This window comes from Anolis sagrei, chromosome 1 (genome assembly GCF_037176765.1).
Source record: "Anolis sagrei isolate rAnoSag1 chromosome 1, rAnoSag1.mat, whole genome shotgun sequence".
Lineage (NCBI taxonomy): Eukaryota > Metazoa > Chordata > Lepidosauria > Squamata > Dactyloidae > Anolis > Anolis sagrei.
This window is the reverse complement of record NC_090021.1, coordinates 5,798,644-5,822,683: the sequence shown is the minus strand read 5'-3', so window position 1 is coordinate 5,822,683 and position 24,040 is coordinate 5,798,644. Positions and strand designations below refer to the sequence as shown.

At 46.1% G+C, this 24,040-nt stretch overlaps 1 protein-coding gene across 1 annotated transcript; it reads left to right on the top strand.

The window, feature by feature from the left end:
• The first annotated feature begins 830 nt into the window (after positions 1-830).
• Positions 831-23,553, top strand: CHRNA2 (cholinergic receptor nicotinic alpha 2 subunit). The gene is made up of 6 exons (XM_067462571.1): positions 831-1,118; positions 12,451-12,602; positions 15,653-15,697; positions 16,067-16,176; positions 19,737-20,829; positions 22,657-23,553. The coding sequence occupies exons 1-6, from the start codon at positions 1,061-1,063 to the stop codon at positions 22,780-22,782; spliced, it is 1,584 nt and encodes a 527-aa protein (XP_067318672.1). The 5' UTR covers positions 831-1,060; the 3' UTR covers positions 22,783-23,553.
• Positions 23,554-24,040: the final 487 nt, after the last annotated feature.

Below are 24,040 nucleotides of genomic sequence, written 5' to 3'. Positions count from 1 at the left end.
GCGAAGGTGTTTAGAGTGGCTTGTAGATCTTCTTCTGAATGCGCACAGACAACGTTGTCATCAGCATACTGGAGTTCTATAACAGATGTTGTTGTAACCTTGGTTTTGGCTTTCAGTCTGCTGAGGTTAAACAGCTTGCCATCTGTCTGATAGATGACTTCCACTCCGGTGGGAAGCTTCCCGTCAACAAGGTGAAGTATCATAGTGATGAAGATGGAGAATAGAGTTGGGGCAATAACACATCCCTGCTTGACACCGGATTCCACCTTAAATGGGTCACTTTGGGAGCCATTGCTGTCCAAGACTGTTGCCATCAACTGCTGCCTATGATACCATAGCATTACAAATCCCACGATATCATAGCATTGGGACATTACTTTCAAAGTGGTGTTGAACTACATTAACTGATGTATATGCTTAATTCCAATTTAATATATGTATGTTGTGGATTTTAAATTGCATTTTAATGTTACAGGCTACTTTGCATAAAGTAGGATATTATTATTATTATTAGTAGTAGTAGTAGTAGTAGTAGTAGCAGCAGCAGCAGCAGTAGTAGAAGTAGTAGTAGTCATAGATACACACCAGTCTCCATCAGTTGTAGTTTATGTAGTGAATACAAGCTTTCCTAGAAAGCATCTTCACGGTCTCAAATTACATTCTGGTTCCTCTTGTTTTCCTTAGGAGAAGTTACTTTGGCGGAGGAGCACCTCACAGCAAGTCCGGCTTTGAGGAACCATCAAGCATCTCTCTCGTTTTCAATGAGAACATCTCCTCTTAAGTGGAAGGAGACCGTTGAGCAGTGAAGTTCCTCATCGACAGCTATTCACATAGCGAATTGGACTAGTTATCTCCCAGCATCGATGGGAGTGCTGCACTTTGAATGTTCATCCACTTTCTTCTGATGGAGATGATCTGCCTCATCCCTCATGGACCCCAGAATCCATGCGCTCTTTCCATGCTCCAGAGATATTGACCATAAAAGGGGGGATTGTATAGTTTTCTTAAACATTGCACTTGGAATTTCAATGGGGAGATAGAAGCGACCATCTCGTGGAAGATGGATCCGTTCAGGACCTTTCGGATCATTGTCTGCTATTGCTTTGTTTTGTTGCCAGGTAAGGCTTCCTTTCCTCTCCATCCTAAAACTTTAATTCTCTAGTCAGACTTACGCAGCCTGTCGTGAGATTTCATGTGGAAAGTAGTTTCATGTAAATGAGAACAAAAGAGAATACAGTGAAATCTACTTCTCTGCCTGGGAGTCTCTTTCTCTGGAAGTTAGATGGCCATCTGTTAGGAGGGCTTGGGTTGTGCCTTCCTGCCTGGCAGAAGGGGGTCAGACTAGATAGCTTTTGGGGGATCCCTTCCAACTTAATGGAAATATGCTGCTACCTGGGAGTTTGGTGAAGTTTCCTTCTCTGGAGGTTTTTAAGCAGAGGCTGGAAGGCCATCTGTTGGGAGGGCTTGGATTGTGCCTTCCTGCCTGGTAGAAGGGGGTTGGACTGGGCAGCTTTTGGGGATGGGGTCCCAACTTAATGGAAATATGCTGCTACCTGGGAGTTTGGTGAAGTTTCCTTCTCTGGAGGCTTCTAAGCAGAGGCTGGATGGCCATCTATCTGGAGGGCTTGGATTGTGCCTTCCTACCTGGCAGAAGGGGGTCAGACTAGATAATTTTTGGGGGATCCCTTCCAACTTAATGGAAATATACTGCTACCTGGGAGTTTGGTGAAGTTTCCTTCTCTGGAGGTTTCTAAGCAGAGGCTAGATGGCCATCTATCTGGAGGGCTTGGATTGAGCCTTCCTGCCTGGCAGAAGGGGGTTGGACTGGGCAGCTTTTGGGGATGGGGTCCCTTCCAACTTAATGGAAATATGCTGCTACCTGGGAGTTTGGTGAAGTTTCCTTCTCTGGAGGTTTCTAAGCAGAGGCTGGATGGCCATCTATCTGGAGGGCTTGGATTGTGCCTTCCTGCTTGGCAGAAGGGGGTCAGACTAGATAGCTTTGAGGGATCCCTTCCAACTTAATGGAAATATGCTGCTACCTGGGAGTTTGGTGAAGTTTCCTACTCTGGAGGTTTTTTAAGCAGAGGCTGGATGGCCATCTGTCAGGAGAGCTTGGATTGTGCCTTCCTGCCTGGCAGAAGGGGGAGTCTAATTTTAACATTCTATTTTTCTGAAATGAAGATTATTATTATTGCTCCTTTTCAACAAGTGGTGAGATGTTCCAGAGATGCTTCTCATGCAAAAGTAGGACGGGAAGAGCAGAAGGCACTGGAATAATAATAATAATAATAATAATAATAATAATAATAATAATATAATTAATATTATTATTAATAATAAGAAGGCTTTCCATGGACAGCTCCTGGGAAAAACTGAGAGCAAAACTGACAAGGAAAAAACATAGATGTGGCTCACAAGTGGAACTTTGAAAAAGGAGATGGAGGGCCTGATTCTTGCAGCTCAATAACAAGCCATTAGAACCAATGCCATCAAAACCAGAATTGAAAAGTCAGTGACAGGTTCCAAGTATGGACGCTGCAAGAAAGCAGACGAACTGATGGATCACATCCTCAGCTGCTGCAAGAAGATTGTGCAGGTGGACTACAAGCAGAGGCACAATACCATTGCACTGGAACTTGTGCCACAAACACCATTTGCCTGCGACAAAGAACTGGCGACAAGTGTAGACTCTGAAAGGAAGCAGACAAGGCAATGGAACACATCCTCAGCTGCTGCAAAAAGATCACGCAGATGGACTGCAAGCAGAGGCACAACACCATTGCTCAGATGCTCCACTGGAACTTGTGCCACAAACACCATCTGCCTGTGACAAAGAACTGGTGGGATCACAGGCCAGAAAAAGTTACACAAAATGAACATGTCACACTACTCTGGGAATTCCGAGACGGAGTTTTGGAGCACAAGACTCCTGACTTCACAATCATGGAAAAACCAAGTATGGATTGTCGATGTTGCAATCCCAGGCGATAGCAGAATTGATGAGAAGCAACTGGAAAAGCTTACACAATATGAGGATTTAAAGATAGAACTGCAAATACTCTGGCACAAGCCAGTCAAGGGCATCCCAGTGGTGATCAGCATACTGGGTGCAGTGCCTCAAGACCTTGCCTGCACTTAAGCACAGTCGGCACTGGTGAAATTACCATCTGCAAAATGCCACCTTACTCAGATGTGCGTGCATTATTCGCTGATACATCACACAGTCCTAGACGCTTGGGAAGTGTCCGATGTGTGATCCACTCCAACAGCCAGCAGAGTGTCTGCTGTGGACACATCTTGTTGTGTTTCAAATAATAATAATAATAATAATAATAATAATAATAATAATAATTCAAATGAAGTGAATTCAATTAGGGTATTTAGCTCCTCTATCTTACTATAAGGTCTTCTCCCCCCCCCCCCCGTCCCCCACTTTCTCCCACTTTGCCAAGTAATGTCATCTTTTCCCAAGATGGGGTTGCGAGGGGATGTCAGAAGGGTCTCCAAAGACCACCAGAAAACAGTATTTTCTATTGGTCATGGGGGTTCTGGGTGGGAGGTTTGGCCCGATTCCATAGTTGGTGGGGTTCAGAATGCTCTTTGATTGTAGGTGAACTATAAATCGCAGCAGCTACAACTCCCAAATGCCATGGTCTATTTCCCCAAACTCCTCCAGTGTTCACATTTGGGCATATTGAGTATTCATCCCAAGTATGGCCCTGATCCATCATTGTATGAGTCCACTGTGCTCTCTGGATGTAGGTGAACTACAACTCCAAAACTCAAGGTCAGTGCCCAGCGAAACCCTTCTAGTATTTTCTATTGGTCATGGGAGTTCTGTGTGTCAAGTTTGATTCAGTTCCATTGTTGGTGGAGTTCAGAATGCTCTTTGATTGCAGGTGAACAATCAAAGAGCAACTACAACTCCCAAATGGCAAAATCAATCCCCCCTCCAACTCCACCATTATTCAAATGTGGACATATGGGGTATTTGTGCCAAATGTGGTCCAGTGAATGAAGATACATCCTGCATATCAGATATTTACATTACAATTCACAACAGTAGCAAAATGACAGTTATGAGGTAGCAACGGAAATAATTTTATGGTTGGGGGTCACCACAACATGAGGAACTATATTAAGGGGTCGCAGCATTAGGAAGGTTGAGAAGCACTGCCTTACTTAGTGCAATGCAAAGTTTGACTTCTGTGGAGGTATTTGGAGACTTCTCTACCTTTGATTCACTTTTGCGAAGTTTTCTGACTGTGTTGTGGTTCCAGACATGGCTGGAAAACATTGGAGGCATTGCAGCGCATACGTGTTTACCCCTTTGGGCCAGATCCATCCGTTCACAAAGCAAGTGATGTCTCAGGTTGTGACGCGATGGGAACTCTATATTCCTAGCCAACCGCCCTCGGTGTTTGCAGAGTGAGCCTTGATTTGATCATTGCCTCGCCGCAGAGTCAGTTTTCTTTGCCACTGTTGTCTCCAGACTCACTTTTCACGTTTGTGACTTCTCCATAAATTTTCCCCTAGAAGCCCGGAGATGTTTATCAAGGAATTTTGCAAAATCTGATGCCTCCCTGTCAGGTTTTATGACACAGGGCTTGGAAAGTTTGCAGACAGCTTTTGAGACAATTGCGTTGGTGTCTGGAGAAAGATTCAGGAAGAGGCTTTGACGCACTTGGGTATGGCTCAAAAGCACAAGGACTGCAAAGTCAAGCAGAGTTGGAGGGAACCCCAAAGGCCATCCAGTCCAGCCCTCTTCTGCTAGGAAGGAAGACACAATTCAAGCCCTCCTGACAGATGGCCATCCAGCCTCTGCTTAATGATCTCCAGAGAAGGAGACTCCACAGGACCCCCAGGCAGTCTATAATCCACTAAAGGTGAAAGGGACTCCCAAAGACCATCTACTGCCATATAGGAAGAATGACCTAAGCACTGTATGTGGCCATTATGAGCAAACCCCCTTCTGCATGCAAGAAGATACAACCCAAGCCCTCCTGACAGATGGCCATCCAGCCCCTGCTTTAAAATTGCATCACACTCCAAGGCAATCTATAGCACACTAGAGTTGGAGGGCACCCCAAAGGTCATCCAGTCCAACCCTCTTCTGCTAGGAAGGAAGACACAATCCAAGCCTTCTCAACAGATGGCCACCCAGCCTCTGCTTAATGATCTCCAGAGAAGGAGACTCCACAGGACCCCCAGGCAGTCTATAATCCACTAAAGGTGAAAGGGACTCCCAAAGACCATCTACTGCCAAATAGGAAGAATGACCTAAGCACTGTTTGTGGCCATTATGAGCAAACCCCCTTCTGCATGCAAGAAGATACAACCCAAGCCCTCCTGACAGATGGCCATCCAGCCCCTGCTTTAAAACTTGCATCACACTCCAAGGCAATCTATAGCACACTAGAGTTGGAGGGCACCCCAAAGGTCATCCAGTTCAGCCCTCTTCTGCTAGGAAGGAAGACACAATCCAAGCCCTCCTGACAGATGGCCATCCAGCCTCTGCTTAACGACCTCCAGAAAAGAGACTCCACTGGACTCCTAGGCAGTCTATAATCCACAAAGGTGAAAGGGACCCCCAAAGACCATCCAATGTAATATACGAAGAATGACCTAAGCACTGTTTGTGGTCGTTCTGAGCAACCCCCCTTCTGCATGCAAGAAGATACAATCTAAGCCCTCATGACAGATGACCATCCAGCCTCTGCTTAACGACCTCCAGAGGAGACTCCACTGGACTCCCAGGCAGTCTATAATCCACAAGAGGTGAAAGGGACCCCCAAAGACCATCCAATGTAATATACGAAGAATGACCTAAGCACTGTTTGTGGTCGTTCTGAGCAACCCCCCTTCTGCATGCAAGAATATACAATTCAAGCCCTCCTGACAGATGGTCATTCGGCCTCTGCTTTAAAACCTCCACCAGACTCCAAGGCAATCTATATCACACTAAAGTTGGAAGGGACATCCAAAGGCCATCCATTCTAACTCTATTCTGGGAAGAATGACGTAAGCATGCCCAACAGATGGCCATCCAGCCTTTGTTTCAAAACCTCAAAGAAGGAGATTCCACTGAAGTCCCGGGCATCATATTCCACTGCTAAACAGCTCTTCCTGTCAGGAAATTCTTCCTAATCCTTTGGTGGAATCTATTTCCCTGGGATTTGAATCCATGTCTCCATTGTCCCAATCTCTGGAGCAGCAGAAACAAGCTGGCTCTCTCCTCAATGGGACCTCCTTTCAAATATTTCAACATGGCCATGATGTCTTTCCTTAGCCTCTTTTTCTCCAAGCTCAGTATACCCATCTCTTTAAGCAGCTCCTCATAGAAATTCATAGTTTCCTGAACTTTGACCATGTTGGTTGTCCTTCTCTGGAAAACTTTCAAGTTTGACTATCTCCTTCTTGAATGGCTTTGCCCAGAACTGGACTCGGTCTTATTCCAGGTGAGGCCTGACCAAAGCAGAAGAAGAGAGTATAGCTTCCCTTGATCTTGATACTGAAGACCAACAGGTAGTAGGTTTGAATCCGGGGAGAGAGTGGATGAGCTCCCTCTGTCAGCTCCAGCTCCCCATGTGAAGACATGAGAGAAGCCTTCTACAGGGATGGTAAAACATCAAAACATCTGGGCGCTCTCTGGTTAATGTCCTTGTTGTTGTTCATTCGTTCAGTCGTCTCCGACTCTTCGTGACCTCATGGACCAGCCCACGCCAGAGCTCCCTGTCAGCCGTCACCACCCCCAGCTCCTTCAAGGTCAGTCCAGTCACTTCAAGGATGCCATCCATCCATCTTGCCCTTGGTCGGCCCCTTTTCCTTTTGCCTTCCACTTTCCCCAGCATCATTGTCTTCTCTAGGCTTTGCTGTCTCCTCATGATGTGGCCAAAGGACTTCAGCTTTGTCTCTAGTCTCCTTCCCTCCAATGAGCAGTCGGGCTTTATTTCCTGGAAGATGGACTGGTTGGATCTTCTCGCAGTCCAAGGCACTCTCAGCACTTTCCTCCAACACCACAGTTCAAAAGCATCGATCTTCCTTCGCTCAGCCTTCCCTCAGGTCCAGCTCTCACATCCGTAGGTGACTACAGGGAATACCATGGCTTTGACTATGCAGATCTTTGTTGCCAGTGTGAAGTCTCTGCTCTTGACTATTTTATCGAGATTGGACATTGCTCTCCTCCCAAGAAGTAAGCGTCTTCTGATTTCCTGGCCACAGTCTGCATCTGCAGTCATCTTTGCGCCTAGAAATACAAAGTCTGTCACAGCCTCCACGGTTTCTCCCTCTATTTCCCAGTTGTCAATCATTCTTGTTGCCATAATCTTGGTTTTTTTGACGTTTAGCTGCAACCCAGCTTTTGTGCTTTCTTCTTTCACCTTGATTAGAAGGCTCCTCAGCTCCTCCTCGCTTTCGGCCATCAGAGTGGTGTCATCTGCATATCTGAGGTTGTTAATGTTTCTTCCAGCAATTTTCACCCCAGCTTTGCATTCATCAAGCCCCGCACATCCTCGCATGATGTGTTCTGCATACACGTTAAAAAGGTTGGGTGAGAGGATGCAGCCTTGCCGTATGCCTTTCCCAATCTTGAACCAGTCTGTTGTTCGTGGTCAGTTCTTACTGTTGCGACTTGGTCCTTGTACAGATTCCTCAGGAGAGAGGGAAGGGGGCTTGGGATGCCCATCCCACCAAGAACTTGCCACAATGTATTATGATCCACACAGTCAAAGGCTTTAATGTCCTTGCAGATGGCCAATTCTCTCACACCAGAAGTGACTTGCAGTTTCTCAAGTCGTTCCTGACACGGAAACAAGATTTTTCTGCATTGCCTTCTTCCCTGTTGAAGTTCATTTTGTTAGTTTTGGCCATTTATCTCTTGGATCTGGGAAGGTCGTTTTGGATCCTGATCCTGGCCTTTGGGGAATTAGCTCTCGCTCCCACTTTGGTGTCATCTGCCAATTTTATCAGCAAGTCCTCTCTTCTGAGGCTGAGAGAGTGTGACTAGCCCAAGGTCACCTGGAACTTACTACTTTCAGTGTAAGGACTGCACAATTAAATGGGAAAAATAACATTTTCAAACCAGGAACATTTTTTCCCCAAATTATGTTGTTTAGTGTAAGGAGAGGAAAAATAGGAGGAAGGGCAAAGCCTTTCATAATAATCTTCTTTAGCGATCAGGCTGTTGGAAGTTTCAAAACACGAGGATGAGAATAATGTGATTGAATGCTCGAATGCATATTGTTTATGACCCTTCTGAGACTTCTCCGTCTCTAAATATATAAATGGAGCCAAATGCAAAAGTGAGAGGCATTTGTATCAGCTCAAGTAGAGCCAATTTTTTTAAAAAGCCCATTGACAAATGGACAAAATGCTGCAAACAATGATCAGGGAAAAGAAATAATGATTGGAGGAGAGCAACTATAGGAATAAACCCACCATATTTGCACCTTCAGCACCCTGAAATGATGGATTATTGGCAGGGAGAGCCCAAATTTGTGGGTTCAAGATCCAGGGAAGTCATGCTGCCCAAGCTCTATTCTGCCTTGGTCAGACCACACCTGGAATCACACTGCATCCAATTCTGGGCACCACAATTGAAGGGAGGTGATGACTCTAAGCTGGAATGTGTCCAGAGGAGGGCGACTCAAAGGATCAAGGGTCTGGAGAACAAGCCCTATGAGGAACGGCTTAAAGAGCTGGGCATGTTTAGCCTGCAGAAGAGAAGGTTGAGAGGAGACTTGATGAGGGCGAAGGATCAAGATAGGAAGGAGAGAGCAGGCTTGTTTTCTCCTGCCCTGTAGACTAGGACACCGAACAGTGGCTTCAAACTACACGCAGTGGTTCTCAACTGGAGATTCCATCTGAACATGAGGAAGAACTTCCTGACTGTGAGAGCCATTCAGCAGTGGAACTCTCTGCCCTGGAGTGTGGTGGAGGCTCCTTCTTTGGAAGCTTTTAAACAGAGGCTGGATGGCCATCTGTCAGGGGTGATTTGAATGCAATATTTCTGCTTCTTGGCAGAATGGGGTTGGACTGGATGGCCCATGAGGTCTCTTCCAACTCTTTGATTCTATGATTCTATGATTCAACCTGTGGGTCCCCAGATGTTTTGGCCTTCAACTCCCAGAAATCCTAACAGCTGGTAAACTGGCTGGGATTTCTGGGAGTTGTAGGCCGAAACACCTGGGGACCCACAGGTTGAGAACCACTGAACTATAGGAAAGGAGATGCCACCTGAACATGAGGAATAACTTTCTAACTGTAAGGAGAACTGTTCAGCAGTGGAACTCTCTGCCCTGGAGTGTGGTGGAGGCTCCTTCTTTGGAGGCTTTTAAACAGAGACTGGATGGTCATATGTTGGGGTTGCTTTGAATGCATTTTTCCTGCTTCTTGGCACTGGGTGGACTGGATGGCCCACCATGCCTCTTCCAACTCAATGATTCTATGATTCTATGAATGTCAATTGCTATAAGGCAGGAATGGGAAAAATTGGGCCCTTCAGGTGTTTTGGACTACAACTCCCACAATTCCTAACAGCCGGTAGTCCAAAACACCTGGAGGCCCCAAGTTTGCCCATGCCTTGTATAGGAAATATTTTGGAAGAAGGAACTGGCAAAAACACTTCTGAGTCTGAGTCTTTCTTGCCATAGGTTCTATTTCAAAGGAAGGAATTGGCAGGACCATCCTGGACTCTTTCTGGCCTCATAAAATCCCTACAAAATCCACGGGGCCGCATGGGAGTGGAATTTCACAAACTAATTCTTTTTTTCTATCTGCACCAAGCAGTGAGGAATTTGGCAACCCGGACTGCTCAGAACAGGGCAGGGCAAATGCATTTGCAGCCACGGAAGCCAATTCCGCAGCGGGAACCCACTTAGGAAGAAAGTCTCGGGCCAAACGACAGGCAGTTGAGCAAAGAAAGGGGCTTTTTAGATAATTGGGTTTATGTTCTGCCAAGCCTTTCTTTGCTGTTCAAGGCCATACATTTGAAGGGCCTCCCTGCTCCATGATGCAGCGTAAACTACTCTAGCCCTCCAAGCTCAGCTCGCAGCAAGGGAAGTTTGCTGGGGACGAACTTCCTCCAGGGACAAAGCAAGAATGGGCAAATTGGAAGTCCCTGAACAGACTCAGAAGCGGAGTGGGTAGATCAAAAGACAACCTGGCAAAATGGCACGACCTAAAAGAATCCGATGGGATTTTGGCCTGCATCAATAGGAGCATAGTGTCTAGATCTAGGGAAGTCATGCTCCCCAAGCTCTATTCTGCTTTGGTTAGACCACACATGGAATACCGTGTCCAATTCTGGGCACCACAATTCAAGAGAGATATTGACAAGCTGGAATGTGTCCAGAGGAGAGCGACTAAAATGATCAAGGGTCTGGAGAACAAGCCCTATGAGGAGCAGCTTAAGGAGCTGGGCATGTTTAGCCTGAAGAAGAGAAGGCTGAGAGGAGATATGATAGCCATGTATAAATATGTGAGAGGAAGCCACAGGGAGGAGGAGGGAGCAAGCTTGTTTTCTGCTGCCCTGGAGACTAGGACGCAATGGAACAATGGCTTCAAAGTACAAGTAAGGAGATTCCATCTGAACATGAGGAAGAACTTCCTGACTGTGAGAGCCGTTCAGCAGTGGAACTCTCTGCCCCGGAGTGTGGTGGATGCTCCTTCTTTGGAAGCTTTTAAATAGAGGCTGGATGGCCATCTGTCAGGGGTGCTTTGAATGCAATATTCCTGCTTCTTGGCAGAATGGGGTTGGACTGGATGGCCCATGAGGTCTCTTCCAACTCTAGGATTCTGTGATTCTGTGAAAGGGGGAAAACAGAGTTAGAAATCAGAGCAATTTAAAACCAAGCTGGGACAGTGGGAATGTGAGGGACCCCCAAACCTGGTCCTAACCTAAGGTCTGGTTGCAGGAGGCAAATATATGGACAGCGAGTCTCAGGAGTAAAATCAAAAGCAAGCCTTATTTCGTCATAATTATGATGAGATGGGCCAGCCGTACCAAACACGCAGATCGGTACTTTCAAGAGGCTGCCACCCCCAATGTCTCTCAGACTTACAATAAATAGGTAAGACCCTTTGGCACTGCAGAAAAGGTTATCCAATTACAGGGTTGCTGTAGGTTTTTTCGGGCTGTATGGCCATGGTCCAGAGGCATTCTCTCCTGACATTTCGCCTGCATCTATGGCAAGCATCCTCAGAGGTAGTAAAGTCTGTTGGAACTAGGAAAAGGGGTTTATATATCTGTGGAATGACCAGGGTGGGACAAAGGACTCTTGTCCATTGGAGCTAGATGTGAATGTTTCAACTGACCACCTTGATCAGCATTTGATGGCCTGGCTGTTTGGTGTGGCTTGTTAGTACCTGGAGCACTAAAAAAAAGGAGATAACGTTTAATTTATTGGGTTGTTGTGGGTTTTTTCGGGCTATATGGCCATGGACTGGAAGCACTCTCTCCTGATGTTTCGCCTGCATCTATGACAAGCATCCTCAGAGGTAGATGCAGGTGAAACGTCAGGAGAGAATGCCTCTAGACCATCGCCATACAGCCCGAAAAACCTACAACAACCCAGTGACTCCGGCCATGAAAGTCTTTGACAATACGTTTAATGTATTGTTGAAGGCTTTCATTTCAATCAGGGACATCTAATCACCTCTCAACAAAAGATTCCCCCAGGCACTACAAGTCACACCAAACAACTGCAAGGCCATCAAATGCTAATCAAGGGGGTCAGTTGAAACATTCACACCTAGCTCCAGCAGACAAAAGTTCTTGTGCTGTTGTACACAACAACAGAGAGGAAGCAGGCAAGGACATCTAATTACCTCTCAACAAAAGTTTGCTCCAGGCACAGCCAGCCCATTGTATGCTAATCAAGGTGGTCAGTTGAAACATTCACACCTAGCTCCAGCAGAGAAGGGTCCTTTGTCTCACCCTGGTCATTCCACAGATATATAAACCATTTTTCTTAGTTCCAACAGACTTCACTACCTCTGAGGATGCTTGCCATAGATGCAGGCGAAACGTCAGGAGAGAATGCCTCTAGACCATGGCCATACAGCCCGAAAAAACCTACAACAACCCAGTGATTCCGGCCATGAAACCTTCGACAATACATTATCCAATTACAAACTACCACCTAGGCTTAATTTCTTATTTGGCACATTAACTAACTGACTTCTTGTAAATCACATGATTTCTTGACAATGGAAAGTGCAAGACCCACTTCTGGACAAAGCAACTCAATCCTCTGCAAAAGTGTGTTGGTGTCTCACCAAATGGCAGCTCCCAGGCTTCCACGGCATTAAGCCACGGCAGTTACAGTGATGTCGAACTGCATTCATTCTACAGATGCACCCTTAGACACGGACATACATTTAGGGATATTTGGCATGCAGTGGCATGGCGTGCTTGATAGTGATCATGACTTGCGTGCTTTTCCTTTCCAGCATCTGTCCAAAGCCGGACGCAAACTCAGGCGGAAGAGCGGTTATTCCGGTACCTTTTCAATGCCTACAACAAGTGGTCCAGGCCCGTCCCCAGTACCTCCGACGTTGTCATCGTAAGGTTTGGGCTTTCCATCGCTCAGCTGATAGACGTGGTATGTACAGGAAACAGCATGTCATCACTTTTCCAGCTTTGAATGGGCTTTGCTCTGAATGAGCTTATTCTGGCTTTTCCTGAGTGGCTTTTGCTCTGAATAGGCTTTGTTCTGATTTAGGTTTCTTCTACATTGCCATATAAAATCCAGATTATCTGCTTATCCAGTTCAAAGCAGATTTATTTGTCGTGTCAGAACAACCAGTCAGATTATATTACATTTCTAACAAAAACAAAGCAAACAAGCAAATTACAGAATTTGTGAGTATGAGAGTTGATTAAATGTCCTTTGAGCAGTATCTGGCCACATGGAGTGCCTCTGGTGTTGCTGCAAGAAGGTCCTCCCTTGTGCATGTGGCAGGGCTCAGGTTGCATTGCAGCAGGTGGTCAGTGGTTTGCTCCTCTCCACACTCGCATGTCGAGGATTCCACTTTGTAGCCCCATTTCTGAAGGTTGGCTCTGCATCTCGTGGTGCCAGAGCGCAGTCTGTTCAGTGCCTTCCAGGTCGCCCAGTCCTCTGTGTGCCCAGGGGGGAGTCTCTCATTGGGTATCAGCCATTGGTTGAGGTTCTGGGTTTGGGCCTGCCACTTTTGGACTCTCGCTTGCTGAGGTGTTCCAGTGAGTGTCTCTGTAGATCTTAGAAAACTATTTCTAGATTTAAGTCGTTGACGTGCTGGCTGATACCCAAACAGGGGATGGGCTGGAGATGTCTCTGCCTTGGTCCTTTCACTATTGGCTGCTACTTCCCGGCGGATGTCAGGTGGTGCAATACCGGCTAAGCAGTGTAATTTTTCCAGTGGTGTAGGGCGCAGGCACCCTGTGATAATGCGGCATGTCTCATTAAGAGCCACATCCACTGCTTTAGTGTGGTGAGATGTGTTCCACACTGGGCATGCATACTCAGCAGCAGAGTAACACAGCGCAAGGGCAGATGTCTTCACTGTATCTGGTTGTGATCCCCTGGTTGTGCCAGTCAGCTTTCGTATGATATTGTTTCTAGCACCCACTTTTTGCTTGATGTTCAGGCAGTGCTTCTTGTAGGTAAGAGCACGGTCCAGAGTGACTCCCAGGTATTTGGGTGCGCTGCAATGCTCCAGTGGGATTCCTTCCCAGGTGATCTTCAGAGCTCGGGATGCTTGTCTGTTCAAAGCAGATGATGTGGATTATCTGATTTTATCATCTGGATTATATGGCATTGTAGAAGCTCTTTGAAATGACTTTGCTCTCAATGGGTCTTGCTTTGAATTGACTTTGGAAAAGATAACATGGGTCATCCAGTCCAACCCCATTCTTCCATGCAGGAAAAGCACAATCATTCTTTGAATGGACATTTTCCTTAATTGTCTTGGCTCTGAAGAGGTTCTGCTTTAAATGGACTTGCTCTGAACTTGCTTTGCTTTGCATGGGCATTGCTCTCAATTGCCTTTGTTTTGAATGGACTTTGTTCTCAGTTGCATTTACTCTGAACTTGTTTTGCTTTGTATGGGCATTGCTCTCAATTGCCTTTGTTTTGAATGGACTTTGCTCTCAATTGCATTTGCTTTGAATGGACTTTGCTCTCAATTGCATTTGCTTTGAATGGACTTTGCTCTCAATTGCCTTTGCTCTGAACTTGCTTTATTTTGTATGGACTTTTTTCCCAATTGCCTTTGTTTTGAAAGGACTTTGCTCTCAAATGCCTTTATTTTGAATTGACTTTGCTCTCAATTGCCTTTGCACTGAACTTGCTTTGCTTTTTATGGGTTTTGCTGTTGCAACTCAGAGTAGGCTTTACCTTGCTCCCAAACACCACCACACCAGAGCTGTAGATTTTGTAGTTTATTGAGGAGAAACAAAGTCAAAACATAGAGTAAGCAATACAAAGTTCCAAAGACAAAGGTTAAATGCAAAAACACAGTTCTCAAGATCCCAAGGCAAAAACATGAAGCATAATCCTTTAGGCAGTGATCAAACAAGAGTCCATGGTAAAACAGTGAAACACAAGACCCAAAATCCCAGATTCAGGAAGCCAAAAGCGTGCTGCTTAAAGCCAAGGTTAATCCATAGAAGTTTGCATGGAAAGAGCCACGTTGAACTGATAATTTCTCTTTGTCAGCCAGAAACCTAAAAGCCCTTTGCTAACATGAAGGCATTGCGATGACCTTTGGCTGACTTGGCTTCTTTCTTACTAGCTAAGTGAGAACTCCTCCTGACCCTCCAATCTAAGCATTCTTGCCTGCTCATTAATTCACTATCTTCAATGTTCTCTTTATCAGTTTGGTCCAGCTGGACCAAATCACCGTGGGAAGGCTGAGCAGGCGAAGACAACTCCACCTGGCCATTATATAGCTCACTGGCATTCTTTTCCCTTGAGAACTGACTCATTGTCTCTCCTGCTGCACTGTCTGAGACAGGCACAGAAACAGGCCCAGAAATCTGAATCCCATCATCCTCTTCATCAGGGAACTCTGGCTCACAAGACCCACAGGGTTCAGTTTCAGACTCAGAATCAAACTGAGCCACAACATTTGCTCTCAATTGCCTTTGTTTTGAATGGACTTTGATCTCAATTGCCTTCACTCTGAATTGGCTTAGCTTCAAATTGAGTTGTTCTAAATTGACTTTCCACTGAATCGAGTTTGCTTTTAATTGCCTTTGCTCTGAATTGGTTTAGCTTCAAATTTATTTGCTCTCAATTGACTTTCCTCTTAATTGACTTTGCTCCCAATTGCCTTTGCTCTGAATTGGTTTAGCTTCAAATTGATTTGCTCTAAATTGACTTTCCTTTGAACTGACTTTGCTATCAATTGCCTTCGCTCTGAATTGAATGGGCTCTAAACTGAGAGGCATTGCTCTGAACTGACTTAACTCTAAATTGGCTTAGCTTAGAATAGCTTTGTTCTGAATGGGCGTTGTTGCGATTGGACTTCTTGCTTTGAATGATGGACTTTGGCTTTGTGACATGTCACCCAAGCTTACTTCTTCTTTTTAGACTTTTCAGAGAAGGCGCTGAATTCTATTTCTGCTGAAACTCTTTTCTTCTTTTCCTTTCCATTTTCTCTTCCACCCCAGGACGAGAAGAACCAAATGATGACTACAAATGTTTGGCTGAAACAAGTAAGTAGGAGTCGGGGACCAGCAAACGTGGAAAGAACAGCCCTCTGCATGTGGGAATCCTGGGAGTTGTAGTTTTATAAGATACTTAGCCTTGGGTTGTTGTAGGTTTTTTGGGCTATATGGCCATGTTCTAGAACATGGCCATATTTGCCTGGAAAACCTACAACAGCCCAGTGATTCCAGCCATGAAAGCCTTCAACAATACATACTTAGCCTTCTTTGCCAAATAATTTTGCCAATCAAACAGCTCCCAGGATTCCTTAGCCATGGCAATTCAAGTGGAATCAAACTACATTCTTTCAATAATGTAGATTCACCCTTACAGCCTAAGTGAGGGGAAAAAAATAAGGATTTCTTCTTTGTCTTCAGGAATGGAATGACTACAAGCTGCGGTGGAACCCGCTGGATTTCGACAATGTCACATCTATCCGGGTTCCTTCGGAGATGATCTGGATCCCAGATATTGTGCTATATAACAAGTAAGTGGGGAACTCGGGAGCCGCAGTGGCGCAGTTCAGCCTTGTGCCGGCTGAACTGCTGACCTGAAGGTTGGTGGTTTGAATCTATGAGACAGGGTAAGCTCCTGTCTGTCAGCCCCAGCTTTCCATGTGGGAAGATGAGAGAAGCCTCGAAGTTGAGGCACCCCCTGGGCAGGAGCTCCCGGTGGCGCAGTGGGTTAAACCCCTGTGCTGGTAGGACTGAAGACCGACAGGTCACAGGTTCGAATCCAGGGAGAGGCGGATGAGCTTCCTCTACCAGCTCCAGCTCCTCATGCGGGGACATGAGAGAAGCCTCCCACGAGGATGGTAAAACATCAAATCATCCAGGCGTCCCCTGGGCAACGTCCTTGCAGACGGCCAATTCTCTCACACCAGAAGCAACTTGCAGTTTCTCAAGTCTCTCCTGACACGACAAAAAAAAAACAACCCTGGGCAATGTCCCTGTAGATGGCTAATTCGCTCACACCAGAAGCGACTTGCGGTTTCTGAAGTCGCTCCTGACATGATTTAAAAAAACATGGGGAACTTGCAAAAATGGGAGAAATCTTCCAGAAGTTGACCCAGAAGATCAACTTAAAACAGGATCAGAATTAAAAAGGATCACAACAGATTAGAGAGCTGATTGGCCAAAATTAACACAATGAATTTCAAGAGGCAGAATTAAGGTTTACAACTGGAATTTTAAAAGAAATTCACGCTGTGCATGGTTGCATCTATAGATGCAAAATCTGTGCATATGGGGAAAATCATCTCTATTGAATTGGCTGATGTTATGTTGCCACCAAGTGGCAGTTCTGAATTCTGCAAATACTCCTCCAGCACCCTGTGTCCTAGCATTGATTAATTCTACAATGGAGATTTTGACACCACTTTAACTGGCCAGGCTTGGTGGTCTGGAATCCTGGGATTTATAGTTTAGTGAGGTACCAGCCCTCTTTGGCAGAGAAGGCTAAAGACCTTGTCAAACTGCAACTCCCAGGATTCATAGTATTGAGCCATGGCAGTTGAAGTGGTGTCACATTGCATTACTTCTGCAGTGTAGAGTCAGCCTGAGACTCTACTCAGCCCTCTTTGTCAGACAAGGGTAAAGACCTTGTCTAACTACAACTCCCAAGATTCCATAGTATTGAGTTACAGCAGTTAAAAATGCATTATGTTTACAGTTAGATGCATCCTAGGGGTGTAGTTCTTCATTTCTATCCAGTTGACTAGAATGCATAATTTTCAGCTGATCACCTTGATTTGCATTCAATGGCCTGGAAGTGCCTGGGGGGAATCTTTTGTTGAGAGTGATTTTATGTGCCTGTTTGTTTCCCCTCTGTTGTTTTTCTGCTGTAATTTTTGAGTTTTTTAATACTGGTAGCCGGATTTTGTTCGTTTTCATGGTTTCTTCCTTTCTGTTGAAATTGTCCACATGCTTCTTGTGGATTTCAATGGCTTCTCTGTGTAGTCTGACATGGTGGTTGTTGGTGTGGTCCAGCATTTTTGTGTTCTCAAATAATATGCTGTGTCCAGGCTGGTTCATCAGGTGCTCTGCTATGGCTGACTTCTCTGGTTGAAGTAGTCTGCAGTGCCTTTCATGTTCCTTGATGCGTGTCTGGGCGCTGCATCTGTTGGTCCCTATGTAGACTTGTCCACAGCTGCATGGTACACGGTAGATGGGAAACAAACAGGCACATGAAATCACTCTCAACAAAAGATTCCCCCCAGGCGCTACCAAGCCATTGAATGCAAATCAAGGTGATCAGCTGGAACATTCACAGCTAGCCCCAGCAAACAAAAGTCCTTTGTCTCACCCTGGTCATTCCACAGATATATAAATCCATTTTTCCTACTTCCAACAGACCTCATTACCTCTGAGGATGCTTGCCATAGATGCAGGCGAAACGTCAGGAGAAAAATTGCCTCCAGAACATGGCCATATAGCCCGGAAAAACCTACAACAACCCATCAAAACATAATGTTATTAAATTTCCACAGCATATTCAGTATGACATTGCAACATGAAATCATAATTCCAAATCTTGTTTGTGTTCCATTCACACCTTCTCCCTTTCCCAAGTCACAGACATTTACAAACTGCATTCCTCTTACTAATAAATTATCCTCTACTCAATTGTCTGATTTTATTAATCATCGAAATATATTATTCAAAAGGTGTCAAATTAAGGAAAGGTAAAAACTTATTTTCTGTTGCTTTGGAGACTAGGACTCAATTGAGCAAAGGATTCAAATTTGCCGGTAGAGGGAATCCACTGAGGCCACTTCCACACAGCTGTATAAAATACACATTGAACTGGATTATATGGCAGTGTAGACTCAGATAGTGGGAGCCCCCGGTAGCGCAGTGGGTTAAACCGCTGAGCTTGTTGACTGAAAGGTCGCAAGTACAAATCTGGGGAGCGGTGTGAGCTTCCACTGTCAGCCCTAGCTTCTGCCAACCTAGCAGTTCGAAAACATGCAAATGTGAGTAGATCAATAGGTACTGCTCCGGCGGGAAGGTAACGGCTCTCCATGCAGTCATGCCGGACACATGATCTTGGAAGTATCTATGGACAATGCCGGCTCTTCCGCTTAGAAATGGAGATGAGCACCAACCCCCAGAGTCAGACATGACTGGACTTAATGTCAGGGGAAAACCTTTAGGCTTTTTTTTTTTTCGAGGTCAGGAGCAACTTGAGAAACTACAAGTCACTCCTGGTGTGAGAGAATTGGTCATCTGCAAGAATGTTGCCCACAGGACGCCCGGATGTTTTGGTGTTTTACCATCCTTGTGGGAGGTTTCTCTTATGTCCTCAAATGGGGAGGTGGAGCTGACAGAGGGAGCTCATCCACTCTGTCCCCAGATTCAAAACTGCGACCTGTCGATCTTCAGTCCTGTTGGCACAAGGGTTTAACCAATTGCACCACCAGGGGATCCTAACCTTTAGACTCAGATAACCCAGTTCAAAGCAGATATTGTAGATTACCTGCCTTGATATTCTGGGTTATATGTCTGTGTGGAAGGGCTCTGAAACATTGCAAAGAACTTCCAGGTGGTTAGAGCTGTTTGAGGGTGGGAGTTTCTAAAGTGGAAGCTGGATGGTCATCTATTGGAAGGGCTCAAATTGTATCTTCCTGCTTGGCACAATTCAATTGGACTGGATAGCCTTGGTGGTCTCTCCCAACTCTAGGATTCTATGAATCCCCTAATCATTTATACAGAAACTCACTTGATCGAAGGTCTGAACATGAGGAAGAACTTCCTGACTGTGAGAGCCGTTCAGCAGTGGAACTCTCTGCCCCGGAGTGTGGTGGAGGCTCCTTCTTTGGAGGCTTTTAAACAGAGGCTGGATGGCCATCTGTCAGGGGCGATTTGAATGCAATATTCCTGCTTCTTGGCAGAATGGGGTTGGACTGGATGGCCCATGAGGTCTCTTCCAACTCTTTGATTCTATGACTCTATGAAGGGAGTTTCAATGTGGTATTGCTCCGGTTTCCAAATATTCCAACAGCCGTGAATCACCCCTAGTTCAAATAGTGTTTCCTCTTCCTTCCAGTGCCGATGGGGAGTTTGCCGTGACGCACATGACCAAGGCTCACCTCTTCTCCAATGGCAGCATCAAGTGGGTCCCGCCAGCCATCTACAAGAGCTCCTGCAGCATCGACGTGACCTTCTTCCCCTTCGACCAGCAGAACTGCAAGATGAAGTTCGGCTCGTGGACCTACGACAAGGCCAAGATTGACCTGGAGAGCATGGAGCACCAAGTGGACCTGAAGGACTACTGGGAGAGTGGAGAGTGGGCCATCATCAATGCCGTGGGCACCTACAACACCAAGAAGTACGACTGCTGCACCGAGATCTACCCGGACATCACCTACAGCTTTGTCATCCGCCGCCTGCCCTTGTTCTACACCATCAACCTCATCATCCCTTGCCTCCTCATCTCCTGCCTGACCGTCCTGGTCTTCTACCTGCCCTCGGACTGTGGGGAGAAGATCACCCTCTGCATCTCGGTCCTGCTGTCCCTCACCGTCTTCCTCCTCCTCATCACCGAGATCATCCCGTCCACCTCCTTAGTCATCCCGCTCATCGGCGAGTACCTGCTCTTCACCATGATCTTCGTCACTCTCTCCATCGTCATCACCGTCTTCGTCCTCAACGTCCACCACCGCTCACCCAGCACACACAAGATGCCCCGCTGGGTCCGCAACTTCTTCTTGGATTTCGTCCCTCGGTGGCTCTTCATGAAACGGCCGCCATTGGTGGCCCCGGGGTTGAAGGTGGCCGGAGAGGAGGCCGTCAGTCAGTATGACGTCCCTCCGGCCAACCTGAGCACCTCCCAGTGCTGGCTGGAAGCAGACCTGCATGACAAGTGGGACGGGGAGGAAGAGGAGGGCGGAGAGGAGAGGAGGCGGAGGGGCCAGCTGCCCCTCCAAGGCCTTTGCCACAACCACTGCCTCAAGTACCGCTACACCTGTGCCCGGCACTTGGGCAGGAGCTTCGTTGAACTCATCCAGCGCCCAGCTGCCAAAACAGAGAACTTGGCCACTTCCGAGCCGGCACTCCAGCTTTCTCCGGGGATCCTGAAGGCCTTGGAAGGGGTACACTATATCGCCAACCACCTGCGGGCCGAGGATGCAGATTTTTCTGTGAGTTGCAAAGGGTCAGAAATAACGAACTTGCTGACCTGGGTGGTGATGATGATGATGATGGGGCTGTATTGCAGTGATGATGATGGCGATGATGGCGATGATGGGACTGTGTTGTAGTGATGATGATGGGACTGTGTTGCGGTGAGGATGATACTGTGTTGTGGTGATGATGATGATGGGACTGTGTTGTGGTGATGATGATGATGGAACTGTTGCAGTGAGGATGATACTGTGCTGTGGTGGTGATGGTGGTGATGATGATGATGATGATGGGACTGTGTTGCGGTGATGATGATGATGATGATGATGATGATGATGATGATGATGGGACTGTGTTGCGGTGAGGATGATACTGTGTTGTGGTGGTGGTGATGATGATGATGATGATGGGACTGTGTTGTGGTGATGATGATGATGGGACTGTGTTGCGGTGAGGATGATGATGGGACTGCGTTGCGGTGGTGGTGATGATAATGATGATGATGATGATGATGATGATAGTGATGGTGATGGAACTGTGTTGTGATTATGATGATGATGGGACTGTGGTGTGGTGGTGGTGGTGATGATGATGGGACTGTTGTGGTGGTGATGATGATGGAACTGTGTTGTAATGATGATGATGGCACTGTGTTGCGGTGATGATGAGGGTTCCAGGAGTTTATGAGCAAAGGGTCTTCCTAGCCTGGCTTCTCCCTTGCTTCGGGTGCCATATGAAGGATGAGAAGGTAGAATTTGGGTGAGGATGGGGGGGGGGGGGGGAGCTATAGACTTCCTCCCTAAACTCATGGGTAAATCCATGAAAGCCCAGCACTGCTTTCAGTCCTACTTCCTCACAGCCATATAACCCAGAATATCAAGGCAGAATAACCCACAATCACAGCTTTGAACTGGAATATCTGAGTCCACACTGCCATATATCCCAGTTGAAAGCAGATAGTGTGGGATTTTATTCAGCTGTGTGGAAGGGGCCTGGCTGAAGTAGAGTTTTTGCCACAGGTCTATATTTTATAGAACTTCGAAGTTACACAGATAATGGGGAAATGCTCTTGAGCAATATATAATGCAGACGTGGCCACCATTTCCTAATGTCTATGGCCAGCAATGAATGTAGATTGCTTGTTGTTTAAGAGGATGTTCTCAGGGTCTGGCACTGGAGGTGGCCATCGTTTCTGGTTGTTGGCCTTGGGAATATGATACTGTGGTTGCAGCATTTCTAGCAAAACATAAATGGCAAGGTACAGCAAGCAAATACAGGCCATGGGGAGATGTCAGCTCTTGTCAAGCTGGAGTTGATCAGGTTCAGTAAAGTGGATCAGCATACAGCTGAAGTTTTAATTTTCACCAAGACCCTGACTTGGTGGCATCATCCTCATCATCATCATAATCCATGTCCATACTCTTGCCCCACTCAACCATCTCAGACTGCAGCAACACCTTTCAATACAACTATATTCAAATACTCAAGAGGGAAAAATGAGGAATGGGTCTTCTTGGTGTCCAAAAACATTAATGATGAGACTATTCATTATGTCTCTTCAGATGCATCTACACTGTAGAATAAATGCAGTTTGACACCACTTTAATTGCCATGGCTCAATGCTATGTAATCATGGGAGATGTAGTTTGATGAGAGCCCAACATTCTTTGGCCAAGAACCATAAAGACCTTGTAAAACTACAGATTTCAGGCTTCCACATTTTTGAGCCATGGCAGTTCAAGTGGTGTGAAACTGCATTCATTCTACAAATGTAGTAGGTGGACATTTCAAGGAATGTCGGTGGGTTGATTGCCCTGTTCAATGGTTTCTCCCGTGTTTTGCAGGTGAAAGAAGACTGGAAGTATGTTGCAATGGTGATCGACCGCATCTTCCTCTGGATGTTTGTCATTGTCTGTTTGCTGGGAACCATTGGCCTTTTCCTGCCCCCTTTCCTGGCAGGAATGATCTAGAGTGGCCACTCCAACACCATCTTCCAAGAGATCGAGGCCAAACATGGAGCCACCACCAAAAAAGTCACGACTTGAAGCTGTTGCTGGACATCCAGCTCACTTTCCTAAGAGTGGTCAGTTTTACAGCCCAGATCACAGATGTGCATCCAGCTCTCACCTTCCTAAGAGCGGCCAGTCTCATGTTCAGATCCAAGAGGACTTCAAATCTGGAGAAACATCTCCCGATGGATTTTATGACTCCGATTTAACTGGATTTTTACAAACTCTAATATAGATTGGGAACTTGAATTGCTTTCTAGGTTAACCTCATGCACCGTGATTTAGAGAATCAAAGAATCCTAGAACTGGAAGTCTATCTAGTTCAATGCAATTCTACCATGGAGAAAGGCACAAGCCCTCCTAACAGATGGACATCCAGGCTGTGCTTCAAAACATTTAGAGGAGATTCCATTCCACTCTGAATTGATCTATATGTTACTTGAGTTGGAAGAGATTCCTATAGGTCCTCCAGTCCAACCGTCTCCTGCCATGCAGGAAGACACAATCTAAACCTTCTCAACAGATGGCCATCCAGCCTCTGCTTCAAACCCTCCAGGAGTCTGCAAGGCAATAGCAGATTGAGATTATGCTGGATGGCAACCTTCTTTTGTGACAAATGCAGTGCTTCTGTGCAAAAAACAAACAAACACACAAAAACCGAATTTCAGGTCCAGAAAAATCCCACTTTTCATAAATACAGAACCATTTTATTTGGGGGGGGGGGGCAGAATAAAGTTGCAGCTGCTCCCAAAAACTTGCAGAGTCTTCATGGGGTTGTGACACTCCTTGGACCTTTCATTTTGCTGGCAAGAATGAATGATTGTCGTAATTATTATTATTCTCCCGGTTTGTATAAAGAGATATTTGGTAAACACAACCCCTTTCTGCACTTAATGCAGTTGTTTCTAAGGAAGAGAACTCCCAGGATTCTACAGCACTGAACCAGGGCAGTTGAAGTGGTGTCAAACCGCATTCATTCTACAATGTAGATGCACCCTTGGAAGCATTTGGCATTCACATTTTGCAAGGCCTGTGTTTGGACTCTGATGTGTATGTGCTCCAAAAGTCCTAAAGAAAGAAACGAGAAGTTTCCCCAATATTACCCAAGGAGAGGTCAAGTTTCAACTCAGTTTGAATGCAAAACAAGAAAGGTCTTCTCCAGTGTTTGGCGATTTGAGCCACACGCTACGTATCCCACCCTTCAGCTTGTTCCCTTTGT

What these genes read in the sequence shown, in the direction of transcription:
- CHRNA2 (XM_067462571.1), top strand. Translation starts at nt 1,061, where the DNA reads ATGGATCCGTTCAGGACCTTTCGGATCATTGTCTGCTATTGCTTTGTT. An exon ending in TTGCTTTGTTTTGTTGCCAG is followed by an intron (nt 1,119 to 12,450) that starts GTAAGGCTTCCT and finishes TTTCCTTTCCAG; the next exon opens with CATCTGTCCAAAGCCGGACG. An exon ending in CAAATGTTTGGCTGAAACAA is followed by an intron (nt 15,698 to 16,066) that starts GTAAGTAGGAGT and finishes CTTTGTCTTCAG; the next exon opens with GAATGGAATGACTACAAGCT.